Source organism: Trichoderma asperellum, chromosome 3 (genome assembly GCF_020647865.1).
Source record: "Trichoderma asperellum chromosome 3, complete sequence".
Taxonomy (NCBI): domain Eukaryota; kingdom Fungi; phylum Ascomycota; class Sordariomycetes; order Hypocreales; family Hypocreaceae; genus Trichoderma; species Trichoderma asperellum.
This window is the reverse complement of record NC_089417.1, coordinates 2,841,950-2,857,138: the sequence shown is the minus strand read 5'-3', so window position 1 is coordinate 2,857,138 and position 15,189 is coordinate 2,841,950. Positions and strand designations below refer to the sequence as shown.

The 15,189-nt window shown below is 50.0% G+C and overlaps 6 protein-coding genes across 6 annotated transcripts; 2 read left to right on the top strand and 4 right to left on the bottom strand.

Annotated features, from left to right (window-relative positions):
* Nucleotides 1-670: 670 nt before the first annotated feature.
* TrAFT101_005532 (uncharacterized protein) lies at nucleotides 671-1,898 on the top strand. Its single transcript, XM_066127505.1, has 5 exons — nucleotides 671-695; nucleotides 750-1,112; nucleotides 1,344-1,450; nucleotides 1,514-1,666; nucleotides 1,724-1,898. The coding sequence occupies exons 3-5, from the start codon at nucleotides 1,392-1,394 to the stop codon at nucleotides 1,767-1,769; spliced, it is 258 nt and encodes an 85-aa protein (XP_065983616.1). The 5' UTR covers nucleotides 671-695; nucleotides 750-1,112; nucleotides 1,344-1,391; the 3' UTR covers nucleotides 1,770-1,898.
* A 156-nt stretch (nucleotides 1,899-2,054) lies between these two features.
* On the bottom strand, nucleotides 2,055-2,771 carry TrAFT101_005531 (uncharacterized protein; the record flags this gene model as incomplete). The annotated part of the gene is made up of 1 exon (XM_024911045.2): nucleotides 2,055-2,771. One exon carries the CDS (start codon nucleotides 2,769-2,771, stop codon nucleotides 2,055-2,057), a length of 717 nt encoding a protein of 238 aa, XP_024757265.2.
* Nucleotides 2,772-3,374: 603 nt separating this feature from the next.
* Nucleotides 3,375-6,840, bottom strand: TrAFT101_005530 (uncharacterized protein). The gene has a single exon (XM_024910145.2). It carries the CDS (start codon nucleotides 6,279-6,281, stop codon nucleotides 3,978-3,980), a length of 2,304 nt encoding a protein of 767 aa, XP_024757266.1. The 5' UTR covers nucleotides 6,282-6,840; the 3' UTR covers nucleotides 3,375-3,977.
* Nucleotides 6,841-7,539: 699 nt separating this feature from the next.
* Nucleotides 7,540-11,796, bottom strand: TrAFT101_005529 (uncharacterized protein). Its single transcript, XM_024908682.2, has 5 exons — nucleotides 11,300-11,796; nucleotides 10,694-11,199; nucleotides 10,372-10,637; nucleotides 7,937-10,306; nucleotides 7,540-7,855 (listed from the first exon to the last, which is right to left on the bottom strand). Exons 1-5 carry the CDS (start codon nucleotides 11,530-11,532, stop codon nucleotides 7,685-7,687), a joined length of 3,546 nt encoding a protein of 1,181 aa, XP_024757267.1. The 5' UTR covers nucleotides 11,533-11,796; the 3' UTR covers nucleotides 7,540-7,684.
* A 111-nt stretch (nucleotides 11,797-11,907) lies between these two features.
* On the top strand, nucleotides 11,908-13,914 carry TrAFT101_005528 (uncharacterized protein). Its single transcript, XM_024902738.2, has 2 exons — nucleotides 11,908-12,420; nucleotides 12,486-13,914. The coding sequence occupies exons 1-2, from the start codon at nucleotides 12,123-12,125 to the stop codon at nucleotides 13,610-13,612; spliced, it is 1,425 nt and encodes a 474-aa protein (XP_024757268.2). The 5' UTR covers nucleotides 11,908-12,122; the 3' UTR covers nucleotides 13,613-13,914.
* Nucleotides 13,705-15,011, bottom strand: RPL28 (60S ribosomal protein uL15). The gene is made up of 4 exons (XM_024908683.2): nucleotides 14,908-15,011; nucleotides 14,655-14,763; nucleotides 14,503-14,592; nucleotides 13,705-14,357 (listed from the first exon to the last, which is right to left on the bottom strand). Exons 1-4 carry the CDS (start codon nucleotides 14,937-14,939, stop codon nucleotides 14,139-14,141), a joined length of 450 nt encoding a protein of 149 aa, XP_024757269.1. The 5' UTR covers nucleotides 14,940-15,011; the 3' UTR covers nucleotides 13,705-14,138.
* Nucleotides 15,012-15,189: the final 178 nt, after the last annotated feature.

The window sequence follows — 15,189 nt, the reverse complement described above, 5'->3', positions numbered from 1 at the left end:
GAAGCCAGCCTGTGGACGCCCCAATGGGGGATCTCTGAATAAGACTCCACACCATTCCGTGGTCGGGCAGACGGGCGGAGTAATAAGTCATTTTCCTTCGCGGCAGTATTGCTGTGTCGGACAAGCATAGGCCGCCTTCTTGGTGCTGGCCAAAATCCCGCGATAGCTTCCGCGCCAGCAGGGAGGCGTTTAGACCGCCGGCGCCAGATAAGAGGCTTCTGATACCGAGACGATATTACGCAGGGCGATGAGCAATTGAATCAACCTGATTGCCTCTGCGCTCTGCGACTTGGTGGCCCAAATCCTAGGCCATCCCAAGGGTGTGGCTTGCCGCGGCGCAACTCTGCGCTGTCTCAAACCTCAAATGCGGCTGCAAGAGACGAGCTAAGGACGATGATGCCCAAAGGCCAGGATTCTGCCTTTGTCCATTGCTTGGACTTGGACACATGTATGCCTGCTAGTCAGTCAGTGGCATTGCATTGCATCCATCCATTCATCTGCCCGTCTCTGCTTCTCTCTCACATGCTGTGCGTGTCGCTTACGGGCGCTGAACAGAGTCGATCTGCTGCCTGGTGATGATCCTGGACACCCAGCTCATTGATTGTTTCCAGGAGCTGGCGTCATATAGGAGGGAGAAGCATTTTAGCTGGGCATATTTGGGATGATGAACAAAAGTAGACCAGATGTATGTATAGGTAGGTACACATGCATGCGGTGAATACATACAAACATCTTAGACCGAGTTGCAGATAAGATAAACGCATTTGCCCAAACAGCAAGTGGCAACCAGACCTGCCTGCCTCTCCATGGACAAAGCTGTGCCCCACCACGAAATGCATTATGTAATCCGCACCGTCAACCTCTTGAGAGGAGTTTCGCTGCAAAAGAGCCTCCATCATAGCTTCGGCGCCAGACAATCTCGAATTTCCACTGCAAACCGGCGCGTAGCGGAGGCAGCCCGACTGGCCGTTACTCCGATTGACGAAGCGACTCTTTGACCAATTTTGCCGCGCCGCGATTGACCCCGCCATCGTCCCGAATCGACCGCAACAACTGCCCATCATGCCTCAAGATATGCCCCCCGGGGCGGGTACGAGCCCGTCCAGTACAAGGTGCGTCACGATGGGGAGCTTGTGAATGCTGTTGCTGTGGAATCAATTGCCATTGTTTGAACTTGGGGCGCCGTCTGATGTCGCCGTGGGGGTGTTGCGTGGGAAACGAGTGTCGCCAATCCAGATTCGAGGCTGCAACGATCGAGATATATAACCTTTCATATATATCACGTTGTTTTTTTAAGGCTTGCGACAGGGAAAAGGATAGACTAGACTAACAGCTCTGTCTAGCGAAACCTGCCCGCCAAGGGCTTCCGACCTGGAATTCTCCTTCTCGGCATGGGCGCCGTTATGGGCTACGGCTGGTACAAGCTGATCGGCGGTATTCGGGAGGCCAAGTATGTCTTCAGCCCTTGGTTATAAAAACCCTCGCAGACTGACAATCATTCTCTTTCCCTTAGTGAGCTTGCTCGTGAGAAGATGTGGGCTCGCATCCACCTGACTCCCCTCCTCCAGGCCGAAGAAGACCGTGATCAGGTGCGACGATACTGGGCCGACCAGAAGCGTGAGAAGGAGTTGTTGGGCGAGAACACAAAGGTCTACAACAGCGACAGGTGCGTCTCAAACTCCGCCCCAGGGAAATGAGTCAGTGGTATGCTAACCGTGAGCAGATTCGTGCGACCAACATTTGCCGTTTCCCCGGCACCTTCGAAATAAATGGGGTGAATTAAGCAAGGGAAGACGAAGAAAATGCGCTCGAATGAATTGGAATCTTGTATATATCTATGTGTTCACTTGTTCGGCCTGATAGCGTCGACAAAAATGGGGTAGAAACATCAATAAAGGGGGGCATGGCAAATCATGTTTTTTTCGCCTAATTTTGTTACAGTGCTACTAAACTCTACAGACGCAGATCAACTACTACTTTCACTCCTGTCTGAGGAGAAGAAACGACGAAACCAAAGTTACAAGTGCTTGTTCACAGGTATTCATGGGTCAATTTCACTTGAATTCTACACCAACCTCCATAACGGTCCAGTCCCACAACTTCTTCGACAACTCGTCACTGTGGCAACTCGCATTTCCAACATGCGGTTTCCCAACGGGTTCAAAGAGCGCCGTCTTGCCATCAACCTTCTCCTTCACCTCCGGAGACGTCGCCGCCCACAGCATATTATACGCCCCTTCACGAGGAGTCAACATTCCCCGCGGAGACGTAATGAGGGTGAGCATCTTGTCAAAAGTCCCGAAATTGGCAACCGCCTCCGTCCCGACCACGCCTGGGTGAACAGCGAGGCTCGTTATTTTCGGATAGCGTTTTCCCAATTCCCTCGCAAAGAGCACATTGGCGAGTTTGCTCTGCCCGTAGCGCCTCCACCTGCCCATCAGCAGCATATTATCCTGCTTCGACCGCAGGGTGTCAAATTCAATCCCGCTGGCCATTGCATATCCCAGTGACGTGATGGCCACGAAGCGAACGTCTGCCCCTGGTACTTCGTTTGCCGTTCGCAACATGATGGGCAGGAGGAGGAGCAGCAGTGCCGCGTTGCCGACGTGGTTGGTGCCGAATTGAACTTCGTAACCGTCCTTGGTGAGGGCGGGTGGGATAGCCGAGACTCCTGCGTTGGCAATGAATATGTCTAGACGATGGTGTTGAAACTTGGTTGCTGCATCGCGGATACTTTCAAGGTTGTCGAGTTCGCAGGATATGAAAGTCATGTTTGAGGGGTTGGCACATTGAGATATAACTTCTTTGGCTGCTTTCTCGTTTCGACCGGTGAAGTAGATGTGTGCCGGATTGTGTTTGGCAAGCTCAAAAATTGCAGCTTTTCCAATGCCACTGGTACCTATAAAGTTGTTGATTCGCCCACCGTGTCAGTTATGGAAGAAGGGCGATGGCTGTAGATAATCAAAGAAGCTAACCTCCAGTGATGATAATAACTTTGCCAGAGATATCAGGCACATCTGTATCAGGATTGTATTGGAGACCCATTGTGAAATATCAGTGTTCAATTGTAATGATGCTTTATCGAGTATACAAAATCGCTAGCTTCATTTCCTCTTATATCCATCTCTTTGTATATAGATGCCTATGCGTTTGCGCCCTTCAGCCACATTTCCATATTACCAATCATATCCAAAAAGGCATGAAATCCTTCAACCATCATTACGAATCTCCGCAACTAGATATAAATCTCCGCCGCAAACACACACCATAAGAACACGACCAGCGAAGATTCAAAGTCTTTAGCGAGAATTCACCAAAATAAAAGTCAATAGCATGGGTCTCCGGAGAGACATTCGACCGGCGGAGCACTGCTAGGAAATATAGTCGCTGCAAAGAATGGCCAGAGTGTTGCGCTTGACAATGGACTTAAGCCTCCTATGACCGAGAAAGCCCGGAGTAAGTCGGCGGTTCACTCTCCAAAGGAATATTATGCATAGATAACCTATCACTCCATTAGACGATGCCAATACATTTCTCAGAATGCCTCATTAGAGTTACATTATTTCGTCTCTTTACCTAGCATGTCACTAGCTGCACGAGATACGTGTATGAGATGCGCGTATCAACCATCGTCACTTCACATCACTTCACATCACATATTTCATATCAACAACATAACCAACCCAAAAACCTGAGTTCTTAGAGAGAGAGAAAATAGAACGATAAATGCTTATTGCTTCCCTATCGCTCTCTGGCCACAGAATGGGGTATCCAGTATACCGACAAAAGTGGAAGAATAAATCACACTGATAAGAAAAAAAGAGCAGGCACACCAAAGACAATCAACACTTTGACCCAGTTTTGTCCAATAATAGTACTACTCTAACTCAAAAAAGCGCCGGCCATATAGTATTAGTTTAAGAAGGAAGTGCCAAATGACATAGAATCCAATCATCGCAGCCTGCCTTGAACAACTTCTAATCACCAGCAGCCTCAAGCCCTGCGAGCAGCTCTCGTTCCAGCTCGTCGTAATCGAAATTTGCCTCGTTATCTGCATCTGCAGCACGAGGTTCTGATGCATCGTTTTGGTCAGGTTCACCTGTGTCTCCGTTGGTATGTACAGATCTCAATGACGAGGCTCCTCTACTCCGTGACACCCGCTGCTTTTTCGCTAATGCACTTTCTCCAACGGTACTGGAACCATCTCCGTCTGATTCAACAGTAGCCGCTCTGGCTTTTCGCTTTGTGCCTCTCTGATCTGGATCATCGGTGTCGTCTGCGTCACTATCCGTTGTCTCGCTCCCATTATCTTCATCTTCCGCCTCACCCCCCTCATCTCCATCCCCTTCGTCGTCGTCCTCATCATCGTCGTCATCTCCCAAAAACTCTTTGAGCTCTTCATCAAAATCCCCCAAGTCAATGGAGATACCGGTTTCCTCCATCTCTGCTGAGCCTGTATCCGCAGTGTCCTCGGATCTCTCGCGATCGACATCAAGAATGGTCATATAATACGGGCTCTCGTCTAGTCTACGCCATTGGCTAAGACAATCCGCCAACCAGCTCTGGTTCACAATCTTGATACTCGAAATCTTTGCTGCTTGTTGTACCTTCTTCGTCCGCGGCCGTGCTAGAGAAACTACAAGATGTGTGACCCTATTTGAGATGCCGTCCACGACCTGGGCTCCAAAGCTTTGCGCTTGCATTCCAATCTCAGACTCCTCTATATTGACTCCTAATGGTACAAGACCAGAGAGGCATATGACAAGCCCTGAGAGGACATTCGACTTGAGCTCATCCAGAATATCGCCAACATCTGGAACAAGAGATAGATCTACGCCGTCGTCAGGGTGAATAGACTTTCTGCGTGCTTTGCTATGTCCGGGCGGGTGGGTAGGTTCTGACATTCTTCTCTCTCCTCGTCGCTTATCGTACATGTCGTAAAAGGCAGCATGGAGGTCGGTAAGATGGTCTTGCAGGGTAATAAGCTCTTCGTCATCGTCACTCAACAGTTGCTGTCTGTGGTGGGCTGGCGAAGATTCCCCGCCTTCCGAGTTTTGGCTTGACTGCTCGTCCTCCTTATCCAACTCTTCTTGCATGTGGAGTAGCGGGCGATCAGTCAACTGCTTCTCCAGAGTCTTCTCCTGCTCTTCCGCCTGGACCTTTAGACTGGCTTCGTCCCCTCCCATTCGTGCTAATTCATCGAGTGGTGAAACTTTTTCTCCAGAAGCAGCATTTTCAGCGTTGGAGTTGGGGGCCCCGTTTAATCTTGGCGGGGCAGGCAGAATATCCTGTCGCTTGGGTAAGAAGCTGGAGTTGATATCACCGATTCCTTTGAAAAAATCGTAAGGCACAACCTTGATCAGATTTGGTCGATTCATGGGCCAAACATCCGCGCGGTCGTCAATAATAACAACCATGTCTGTGCTGACAGGGAACAATCTCTGCAAGCTCTTTGCAGTGATGCTTCCATTCTCGTCACGACTGATGACGCGATTGCCAAAGAGCTTCTTGTCTGGATCCACAATTCGTGCAATATTCAGAGCGTATGCGCGGGTTCCCATAGTATATACATGTAATTCATACATGGTAGAGACGGTTTCCAGGAATTCGTGGAGGCCCGGCCGTAGCTTGATGTAGTAGGTGCAGCCGCTAGCCAGCCCTCGGGGCCCATCGTCGTTCAGCTGAAAGCTCTTGACATCCTTGACAGCCTCGTGATTGGGGTTAGCCTTGTCGCGCTGCCACTCTCCAACAGTCGGTTCGATGCACGCGTGGATAATGGTCTGGTCCAAGTCGACCACCAAGCTGAGTTTGCGCTGGCGGAGCAAGCGCTTCTGTGTATCGTGCTCTGCCTTCTTGGCAACGTTCTGGCTCACCATCAGGCCTGTCTGGTCATGCGTCATGTTGATCATGGCACGATCTGTGTCTTTTTCTTCGCTAGCCCAATTGATCTCGGTCATGTCTGCACCGCACAAGCTGCATAGACCCTGGATCTGCACCTCGTGTCCGCAAGCCTCCTCGACGGTCATGCATGGCACGTCGGTAGAAATCGTCTGTCCCTCCTTGATGCGCCATTCTTTCAGCGTTCCTTCGGCAGGGCTATCAAATTCGGTATACGTCGTCTCATCTGTCCATTCGTCGTCGCCGATTTTCCGTCGCCAGCTGAACTTGTACTCGAAAATAGTCTCCTGCTTTTTGATGGAGTCGCCAGACGACTTGAGCAGCTTCGTGATGACGATGGGGTAGTGCAGGCGCGAGCCCAGCGAGACGACCTTGTCGTACATTCTGATTTCGCGGTCGAGATTTGGGCTCTGCGTCGTCGTCAAGCTCTGCAAGCCCCAAAGAAGCGCTACTCGAGCTCTCTCGATTAGCGCGATCGACGGCGGCGATGCCGGACAATCGCGACGGCAATTGGGATCCCAGCTGCTTGTTCCAAGAAGCTCCTAAAAAGCTTGCCCGTGCGCAATCAAAATGGCTTCAGCGACGGTAGCCGAGCCCATGGCCTCACCGGCGCGGGTCCAAATAAAATTGTGGTGCTAAGCTTGTGGCAACCAAGGAGAAAGAAGAAAAAAAGAGGTCGAACTCGATCGCGGAGCAGCTCGCGACGAAATCCGAGAGTGACGCTGTAAAGATGTAATAGTCTGTGGCGAAAGGATACTCAAATAATAAGCACCTGTTGATGGATATTGAGCTGAATCTTAGATCTGTTGTGTTGAAATTGGTCGCTTGTTTTGGTCAGTCCATCAGAACAAACCGATGGTGACGTGACGCAGTTGCCCGCAACCGACTTTCAATTGAGCTGGTACTCGGTACTTGGTACTTTAGTGCGCTGTGCTTCTCAGCTTGACTTTATTCTTTCACCTGCCAAGGTTCCGTTTTATAGCCACGGAGCTCCGCCACAAAGCCTCTGAGCAAGGTTAGACCAGCTGAAGCGATCACGTGGTACGATTGGATGTTTGGATTTTGCCAATGGGCCGCGCTAGGCTGGATCGGGATGGAGCGAGAGACAAATGTTTACGGTACGTTCCGAGAGGACGAGACAAAAGCTCCGAGCGGGTACAGCTGGAGGCTTAGTTTAGTTCCGAGAGGGCCTGTTCAGAAACTCGCGGTCTGTAAATGCAGATGCTTTAATGCAGATATAAGTAGATGGATATATCTAGATCAGAGTTTGCAACTGTGTGGAGAAACAGGAGGGATATACAATAGCCCAAAATCGATGACCAAATAACGTTTACTGTTTCTTTGGTTCAATTGAAGCAGCTTGTATAGGTACGGTTGGAATTGCAGTCAAGTTGCCGCTAGATTCCGTCTTGAGTTTTTCTCGAAGCATGAACTGTTTTACACATGTGGCCCAATACTGTCTTCGATGATATGGCTGCTTATTCATACGTTTTATGACGGAGCTATTCAGCATTTAAAACCTAATCTAACAAGATCTCTCCACAAATACCCCGGCAATTTGCATTTTACGTCTTGGCCTCAGCCAAGTATATGCGTCACAGTAACTACCCTGGAAGACTCAAATTAAATCCTACGCTACATCATTTTCGACTTCATAACCGCGTTGCATTCATAAATAATCCGTCATAGGCGAATAAACTGCCCATCTAAAATAAAATAAATAAATTAAAAATCATTGCCACCCCTTTGCTATATGCATCCTAATCCCTCAGCCAGGTATACCTCCTCAAGCGGCGGCCTGCACAACCTTGAAACCCTCAGAAACCAATTTCGTAATCTCCTCGTTCTTATGCTGCAGTAAACCCAAAGCAAACGCAACGTCGTTCCACTGCCGCTCCGTCTCGCAGCGATTCAGTCTTGCCGCGAGCTTTTCGGCCAGCTGTTTGGCGTGTTTGTCCTGCGCAAACCATTTGTTAGCATTCCAATAGAATGGAAATGAATATTTTTCGGTTCCTCTCTGAAGCAGGACTGTCCTTACCTTCTCAACAAATCCGAGCAAGAATCTGATGATGCGCCTGAAGCTCTCTTCCTCCATATCGCCAGCACTGAGCAAGCTAAACATGTCCACAAAGTGGTTGTATACTGCATTGTCCTTGGTGCTGAGCTCCGTAAAGAACATTTTCGCAAGATCAGCAATCCGCCTGTCTTCGTCCTCCATGCACTTGGCCATCTCGCCAAGCTGACCCTTGACCTTGACCTGACCCGCCAAAATCAAGAATGTCAACGTCATCAAGCAGGTCCGCTTTACGGATACGTCTGTATCTGCCAGGCGGCGATACAAGAAATCCGTATTTTCATCAATCAGATGGTTGAAGCATACTGCCATGTCGCCCAGCGCAATGACAGCATTCGACCGAACCGTAGGGTCAGGAGATCGTTCCATAATCGTGATGAGAAGAGGAAGATTAGCTTCGCAATACTCGGAAGACACGCACATGAGCTTTGCAAGACACAGCGTAGCTGCAGCCTGCAGATCCTTATCTGCGTATGTGGTGTTGTTTGCACATATCTCAGATACTAGAGGCCCAAACATTGCCAAGAGCGAGGTCGGTCCAAAGAGAAGCTCTCGCTCTCGGATGTGTGCCATTGCCTCTGTGAAATCATCCTCTGTAGTGCCGCCGATGAGATCCAACTCGTTCGCATCCTCCTTGTCTTTATCTGTCTTTGCCGGTGTCTGCTTCTCCTTTTCCTGCTTTCTTCGCTTAAAATCTAATTCACAAAGTTCGAGATGTACAATCTGCTTGATAGCGACATGGCCGACGATGAAGAGAAGCTGAGGCAGAGACATGGCATTATCACGTCTGCTAGACTTTTTCGGTGATGCTTGCATAGCACCTGGCGAGCCAGGATCGGCGAATTCATCCATCTTATTCTCGTCTCGCGAAGTTGGCCTTGAGCCGGGGCGACCAAAAACATGTTTGGCCTTCCGCCGAATTATAGCTGAACAGAGAATATCAGGATGCTTAGAGAGAGCGTATACGGCGTTGATTGCCTGTTCTGCGACCCCGTACCATTCATTGCTGTCTGAGGGCACTTCGGTTATGGCTGCTAGTCGTGAGCAGACTGCATGGTCGTTTGGAAGCCGTGAAAATTTGGCACTCGATTCCTTGGCCTGCCTTCCCGTGGGATTGATCCGTCTTAGAGCAATGCAAGTATACTTGGCTAGTTGCAAATCGTTCCGCCCAAGAGATCCTAGACCTGTTCGGAGCATCGTCTCGATTTCACCAACCACGATTTCAGGGTTGGCCGTGGCAAGCATTCCAAGAACAATGATGGCGCCTCGCCTCTGAGTCTTGGAAATTTCTCGTTTCTGGACACCGTATACCTGCCACAGCTTGGTGACTACAATTTCAGGAATGGCACCACTCTTCATCATCGTGGCGAGCAACTGCTCTAATGAAGTCAATTCAGCAGGCGTGGCTCCAAAAGTTAAGCTGATCATATTACGTGCAATATAGTTGGCGGCATCATTTGGGCTGAATGAATCGGGGGCCTCGAAAAACAATCTCCTGTAGCATTCAATGAGGTGGGTTTGCACGCCCTTACCCTCGTCGCTATTGCCCTTGGTCCAAATCAAGCGTAGCATACGCCGGATGCCAACCTTGTTCTGCTCAATGTTGTAGGCATCACCAACTTCGAAATAATCAATTGCTTCGATGACCTCGCTCTTGTTTCGGGCTCCAAGAAGCTGGCATATAAGTCCAGTGGCGTTGTGCAACACATCAATGAACTTGAGAGCTTCATTGTAATATCGCCGAGTCAGGGTGAGTTTTTCAATTGCTTCGCTTGTCGCCGCCTCTTCTCGCGCCTTCTGGACCGCCTCAAACCTCTCCTGGTCAGTCATTTCCTTGGGCTTTTCTGGAGAGCCCAACTGGGTCGCCTCATCGAGGAGACTGTTATCCACCGTCGCATCCCCTAAACCAGGCATACCGGGAGGAGGCTTCAGAGCATTAAGCTCTTCTTCAACCTTGTCGTAGCGGGCCTGCCATTCCTTTCGAGATAGTTGAGCGCCATGCATGACAGTAAAGGGATGAGTCTTGATAAGCGTTGCTAATAGCTTAATGGCGTTACGCCTCACGTTGCTGCTCCTGTCTTCAAGACTCCTGCAGGCCAGCTCAGCAGCCTTTTGCCGTCGCTTGGGGAATTTTTGCTCGAGTTCGCAAAGTTTCATATATACTTGCAATGTGCGGCATCTTGAGTAGGGGTTAATGTCAAGGAATCGCTCCTCAAGGACATCAAAGAAGGCATTTAGCTGTGATTTGTGGTTCTCGCTTCGTTCGTCTTGTCGGCTCAGATAGGCAATCATGTTGCCGCACACTTCAATCAAAGCGCACCGAAGAGTGTATGACTAGAGAGTTGTCAGCTGTTACTTATTCCGCCGCTGATGACTGGTTCTATTTGCGATCGAATTACCTCACTATCTAGCTGTTTAGCTAGCATTGTCATCTGCTTAATTACCAATCTTGGCGCAAGTTCCGATAATTTGGTGATGAAGGCAGAGACCGACTTTGGTCCTCGGGTATCGTTGGAGTTGAACTCTTTATTACTAATTTCACGCAAAACTTCGTCGGTAAGTTGAGGATAGTCGTAGGTCTCCGCCAGAATGTGGAGAAATTCCGCCATTGGTTCAGATAGATGCTCAAAGTATGTCAGATTCTGAATAATGTTGATCTGAGCGGCTGTAATGAAGTTAGCAGGCTGCAGAGAGATGTTTCGGGATGGCTTAGGAACATACCGTAGCCATGACCATGATGCTTGACTGCGATACACAGTACTTTGAAGCAGTGCATCCGAATTGTCGTTGTCTTGATGCGTTGCTCGTTTTCTAGGATCATGTAGACTGGCCTAGTTAGAAGCCCGATAAACGTATCTCTCTCACTGGTCGTTAGAAATATTCTGGACAATTTCAGCTTTAGAGTTTTGCACATGACTTCCAGTGCACCCTGAAGTTGTGCTGCTGAATCCCATGCATCGTCCCTTTGTGAAGCCTTCTTTGGCTTTCCTCGGCCCCTTGCGACTGGCGCTGCGGACGACTTTTCCGCTGCCTTCGTTTCGACCGCTGCAATGGTCCACTGGATAAGAAATCCGTAAATCTCTAATAGCTGCTTGTGATGTGGCACTGATTCCTGCTCATCGGGTGACTCAATATCGTTATGCACTGCGTCTGTCTCGGCACTCAGCCCGCTCATTACTAAGTCGAACACTTTGCTTAGTGCATGAGCTGGTAAATAGGGCGTATATCTATTTCAAAAAAGCCACTCGTCAGCCATCGTTTCTCCTCTCGTCACCTAGTTCCTTCTTTTCGCGCATGCGGGTTGTGGAAGCCTCATGGGAATCGTACTTGAGCAAGAACTGCAATGAGTCCATGTTGACAGCTCGCAAGATGGCATCAGGGTTGTCGGCAACCGCGTCGATGATAGGATTCAGCACCGGGTTGATCACCTGGTTGGTGAGCGCCTCTGGGTCATTCTCACAGTCGAAAAGGGCGGCATCTGCTTCGGGCGTGGGTATCGTGGCAGGATCGGACATGTAACGCTTCAGCGCATCGTTGATATCGAAGCTGATCGTCCCCATGATGGGCGATTTGTGCGCCGAGATGGCGGGGTTTCGAGCTTGGGTATCGAGGCAGATCGAGTCGAGCCTGGGCGGAAAATGAACCTGTCGAGATTCCCCTGCTTAGTGAGTCCAACGTTTGGCTGCACTGCGCCTTGTCTCAGCGTCAAAGTGGTGCGCCTTGCGTCTCTGGTCGTTGCGTCGTCTTGTTCGCGCTGCCGTTTGTTGTGCGGCAAAATGGCGGGGGGGATGAATCTTGGACCTGGCAACCGTCTGTTTATTTTGTAGACGCGACAGCTTTGTAAAAAAGAAAGCCGCCCCGCCATCAACTGCGGCGGTCGCGTTTTCGACCACTGAGGAAGCGCTCTGTAAGCTGCCTCAAGCCACTAAAAAGACACCCCACAGTGCCCTAGAACTTCTTTAGGACCTGCATTGAGTCGCTGCTTTTTGGTGCTTTTTTTGGGTGAGCAGCTTAGAAACCCAATTGCACATCTGCGCTGTATTTTCCTGTTGTTTTTCTTGCTGATTTCTTTTTCTTTTCTCTTGGTTGGCATACACGCTGCTCTCGCTTCCTCCTATAATCCAATTTGCTCGCAGGGAAGCTGGCTGCTATGGCGGCTGCAATGCTCCGGCCAACGGAGGATACTTTTGACATCCACGAGGATGCCAGAACAGAAGACACAGAGGTCATGGTGGATGAGGATGATGTAGACGGCCAGGATGCCACGACAATTGGCGAGCCAGAGGAAGAAGAGGTGGTAGAAGAGGAAGAGGAAGAGGAAGAGGAAGAGGACGAGAGCTCTGAAGATGAGCATGTCGAATCCAGTGTCCAGGCCGATATGGACCGGCTACAGCAAGACTTCCCCGGATTTCGAGATCGGTATAAGCTGATCAAGCGCATTGGAGAAGGTATGTCACTTGATTGGCTGCGTGGTGAGACCCCCGTGGGCTGAGAGCGTGTTCCTGTTTGCTAGGCACCTTCTCTACCGTCTTCAAGGCCGAAGACATCCACTATGATCGATACGACAACAGCTGGGACTATGAAGACGATTTGTCCAAATGGACCCCTCCTCCTCTCAAAGGACGCTCGAATGGGTCTCGCTCCCCGCGGAAACGAACGCGTTATGTAGCCATCAAGAAGATTTACGTCACATCCAGTCCTGCGCGAATCCTCAACGAGCTCGAGCTATTACATGATTTACGACAATGCGCATCCGTCTGTCCTCTCATTACTGCCTTTCGCCATACCGACCAGGTCGTTGCCATTCTTCCATATTTCCGTCATGGCGACTTTCGAGCGTATTTCAGGGAGATGACAGTTCCTGATATTGCTATATATCTTCGCTCCTTATTCACTGCTCTCAAGAGCGTGCACGAGCATAAAATTCTACACCGGGACATTAAGCCTACGAATTTCCTCTACGACCCAACAACCCAGCATGGCGTCCTCGTGGATTTTGGATTGGCTGAACGGGAGGGCACAGATAACAAACCATGCCTCTGCCACGAGGCGAGAGAAACGCGGAAGCATCGCCAGGCAAGCTCTGCCTGGGCACAAACATCGATGACTACACAGCCGGGCTACCCTAAATCAGACACTCGTCCCTCCCGGCGGGCCAATCGTGCAGGTACTCGAGGGTTCCGCGCCCCGGAAGTGCTATTCAAGTGTACGGAACAAACCCCGGCAATCGACATATGGTCGGCTGGCGTCATACTTCTCACGATCTTGTCGAAGCGATTCCCCTTCTTTAATTCCGCTGATGATGTCGAGGCAATGATTGAGATTGCAACAATATTCGGGTCTAGGCGAATGAAGGCAGCTGGGCTTTTGCACGGTTGCGTCTTCGAGACAACTATACCCACAATTGGCCAGCAGGGCTTCACTATGGAGAAGATTATCTTGTGGAGCACATGCAGGGCAGAGGATAAACCTCTAACTACTGACGAAAAGCTTGCGATCCGATTCCTTGAACGATGCATGGAGTTGGACCCAAGCCGACGAATCACGGCACAAGAAGCTCTGGACCATGAGTTTCTAAACATAGGACTAGCGTCTCATGAAACCACGGATGAAGACGAGGTCGACATGCTCCCTGCATGAAAGATCTATAGGACTAGCATAACTTAATAATTACGAGCATAAGCATATGGGATTGATATGATGAAATGAGCAATGGAAGTTTGGGAATAGGCAAGGGTCAACATGTACTGTACTAGATCATGTATGCTATAATGGGGGCTGGTATCGGCGTTTTGGAGCATTACTACATCAACTCTGCGAGCTAGACCATGGCTGAATCTGGGGCCAGATTCATAGTTGTAACAATTCCTCCCGTTCTCTCCCACGTATCACTTTAGCATCATCAGCCTCCCCGAGAGACTCGATGCCAACGCACCAGTCTACCTCTTTTTGCACAGAAGTCGAGTGTCGAAGCATGGGCGAATTTTTGATTTTTCATTCGTTAAAAAAACTCCGTTATAGAGTCCCTGATGCAATGCTCGTAGCCGAACAACCCAATCCCTCCCCAGAGACCTTTGTCTCGGTATACAGGGGCGAAGATCCATTTTCCACCGTGAAAAACCCGGTTCCAAATCCACAAGCCTTACTCCAGCACAGCGTAATGCATTTAAGCCACCAGCTCAACAACACCACCAGCCTCCTTGATCTTCTGCTCAGCCAGCTTGCTGACCCATCTTGCGCGGACAACCAGGGGGATTTCGGGGATGCGGCCCTTGCCGAGCAGCTTGGAGTAGCCGAGAGGGAGAAGGTCGAGGACGGGGACGGTGTCCTTCTTCTCGCCGGAGACGTAAGCATCGCGGGTCTCGGTGGGGACGAGTGACCACAGCTAAAAAAAAAAAAAAAATCACCCATTAGCCAATTGACCCTTGATCGAACAGGTTGCCTCAGAATAATTTTTGGTGTTTTCTCGTTTCCATCTTTGCTGCTCCGAGGGACCAAAAAAATTCTTAGCGGGGAAGGATTCAATGTACCTTGTCGAGGTTGATGATGGGCTTCCAGAAGTGGGCTTGCTGCTTGTGGAAGTATCGCATACCAACCTTACCGAAGTAACCAGGGTGGTACTATCGTAAACGGTCAGTCAATCACGTTCGGGGCGCTTGTCGTTGAATCATGTCGTTCGAACCTTGTCCATGTTGGTACGGTGGTGGTGCTGACCACCAGCCAGACCACGACCACCGGGATGCTTGCGGTGCTTTCCTACACGACCCTTTCCATGGGAGACGTGGCCGCGGCTGTGTTTCGAGAGCAATTTGTTAGCCTGCCATGTTCAATGTGCAAATCTTTGCAATATGCGCGTGTCAAACGGGCGCCACGACGGCGTGACACTCGTTCCCCAGCAATTCAAGAATCATGATCGGACGGGCTCATCAACGTACTGCTTGCGGGTCTTCGAAGTTCGGGTAGGCATGGCGACGGTTGTGGTGTTGTCGCTTCTCCGATGTGTTGCGTCGAAGGACTGGAAGTGGGTGGTGGTGTTTTTGCGGCCAGCGGCTTTGGCACAGCACGGCCCCGGAAAATTGTTAGGCGAGAGGGCAGCACAGCCCTAAGCCTAATTGTGACGTTTTTGCTCATGAATTATTTTCCATCACGTGGTGTGCGACCGCGATAACCCGTATCTCGTATCGCAAAGCTGCTCCACCGATAAGGATCTAGCGCAT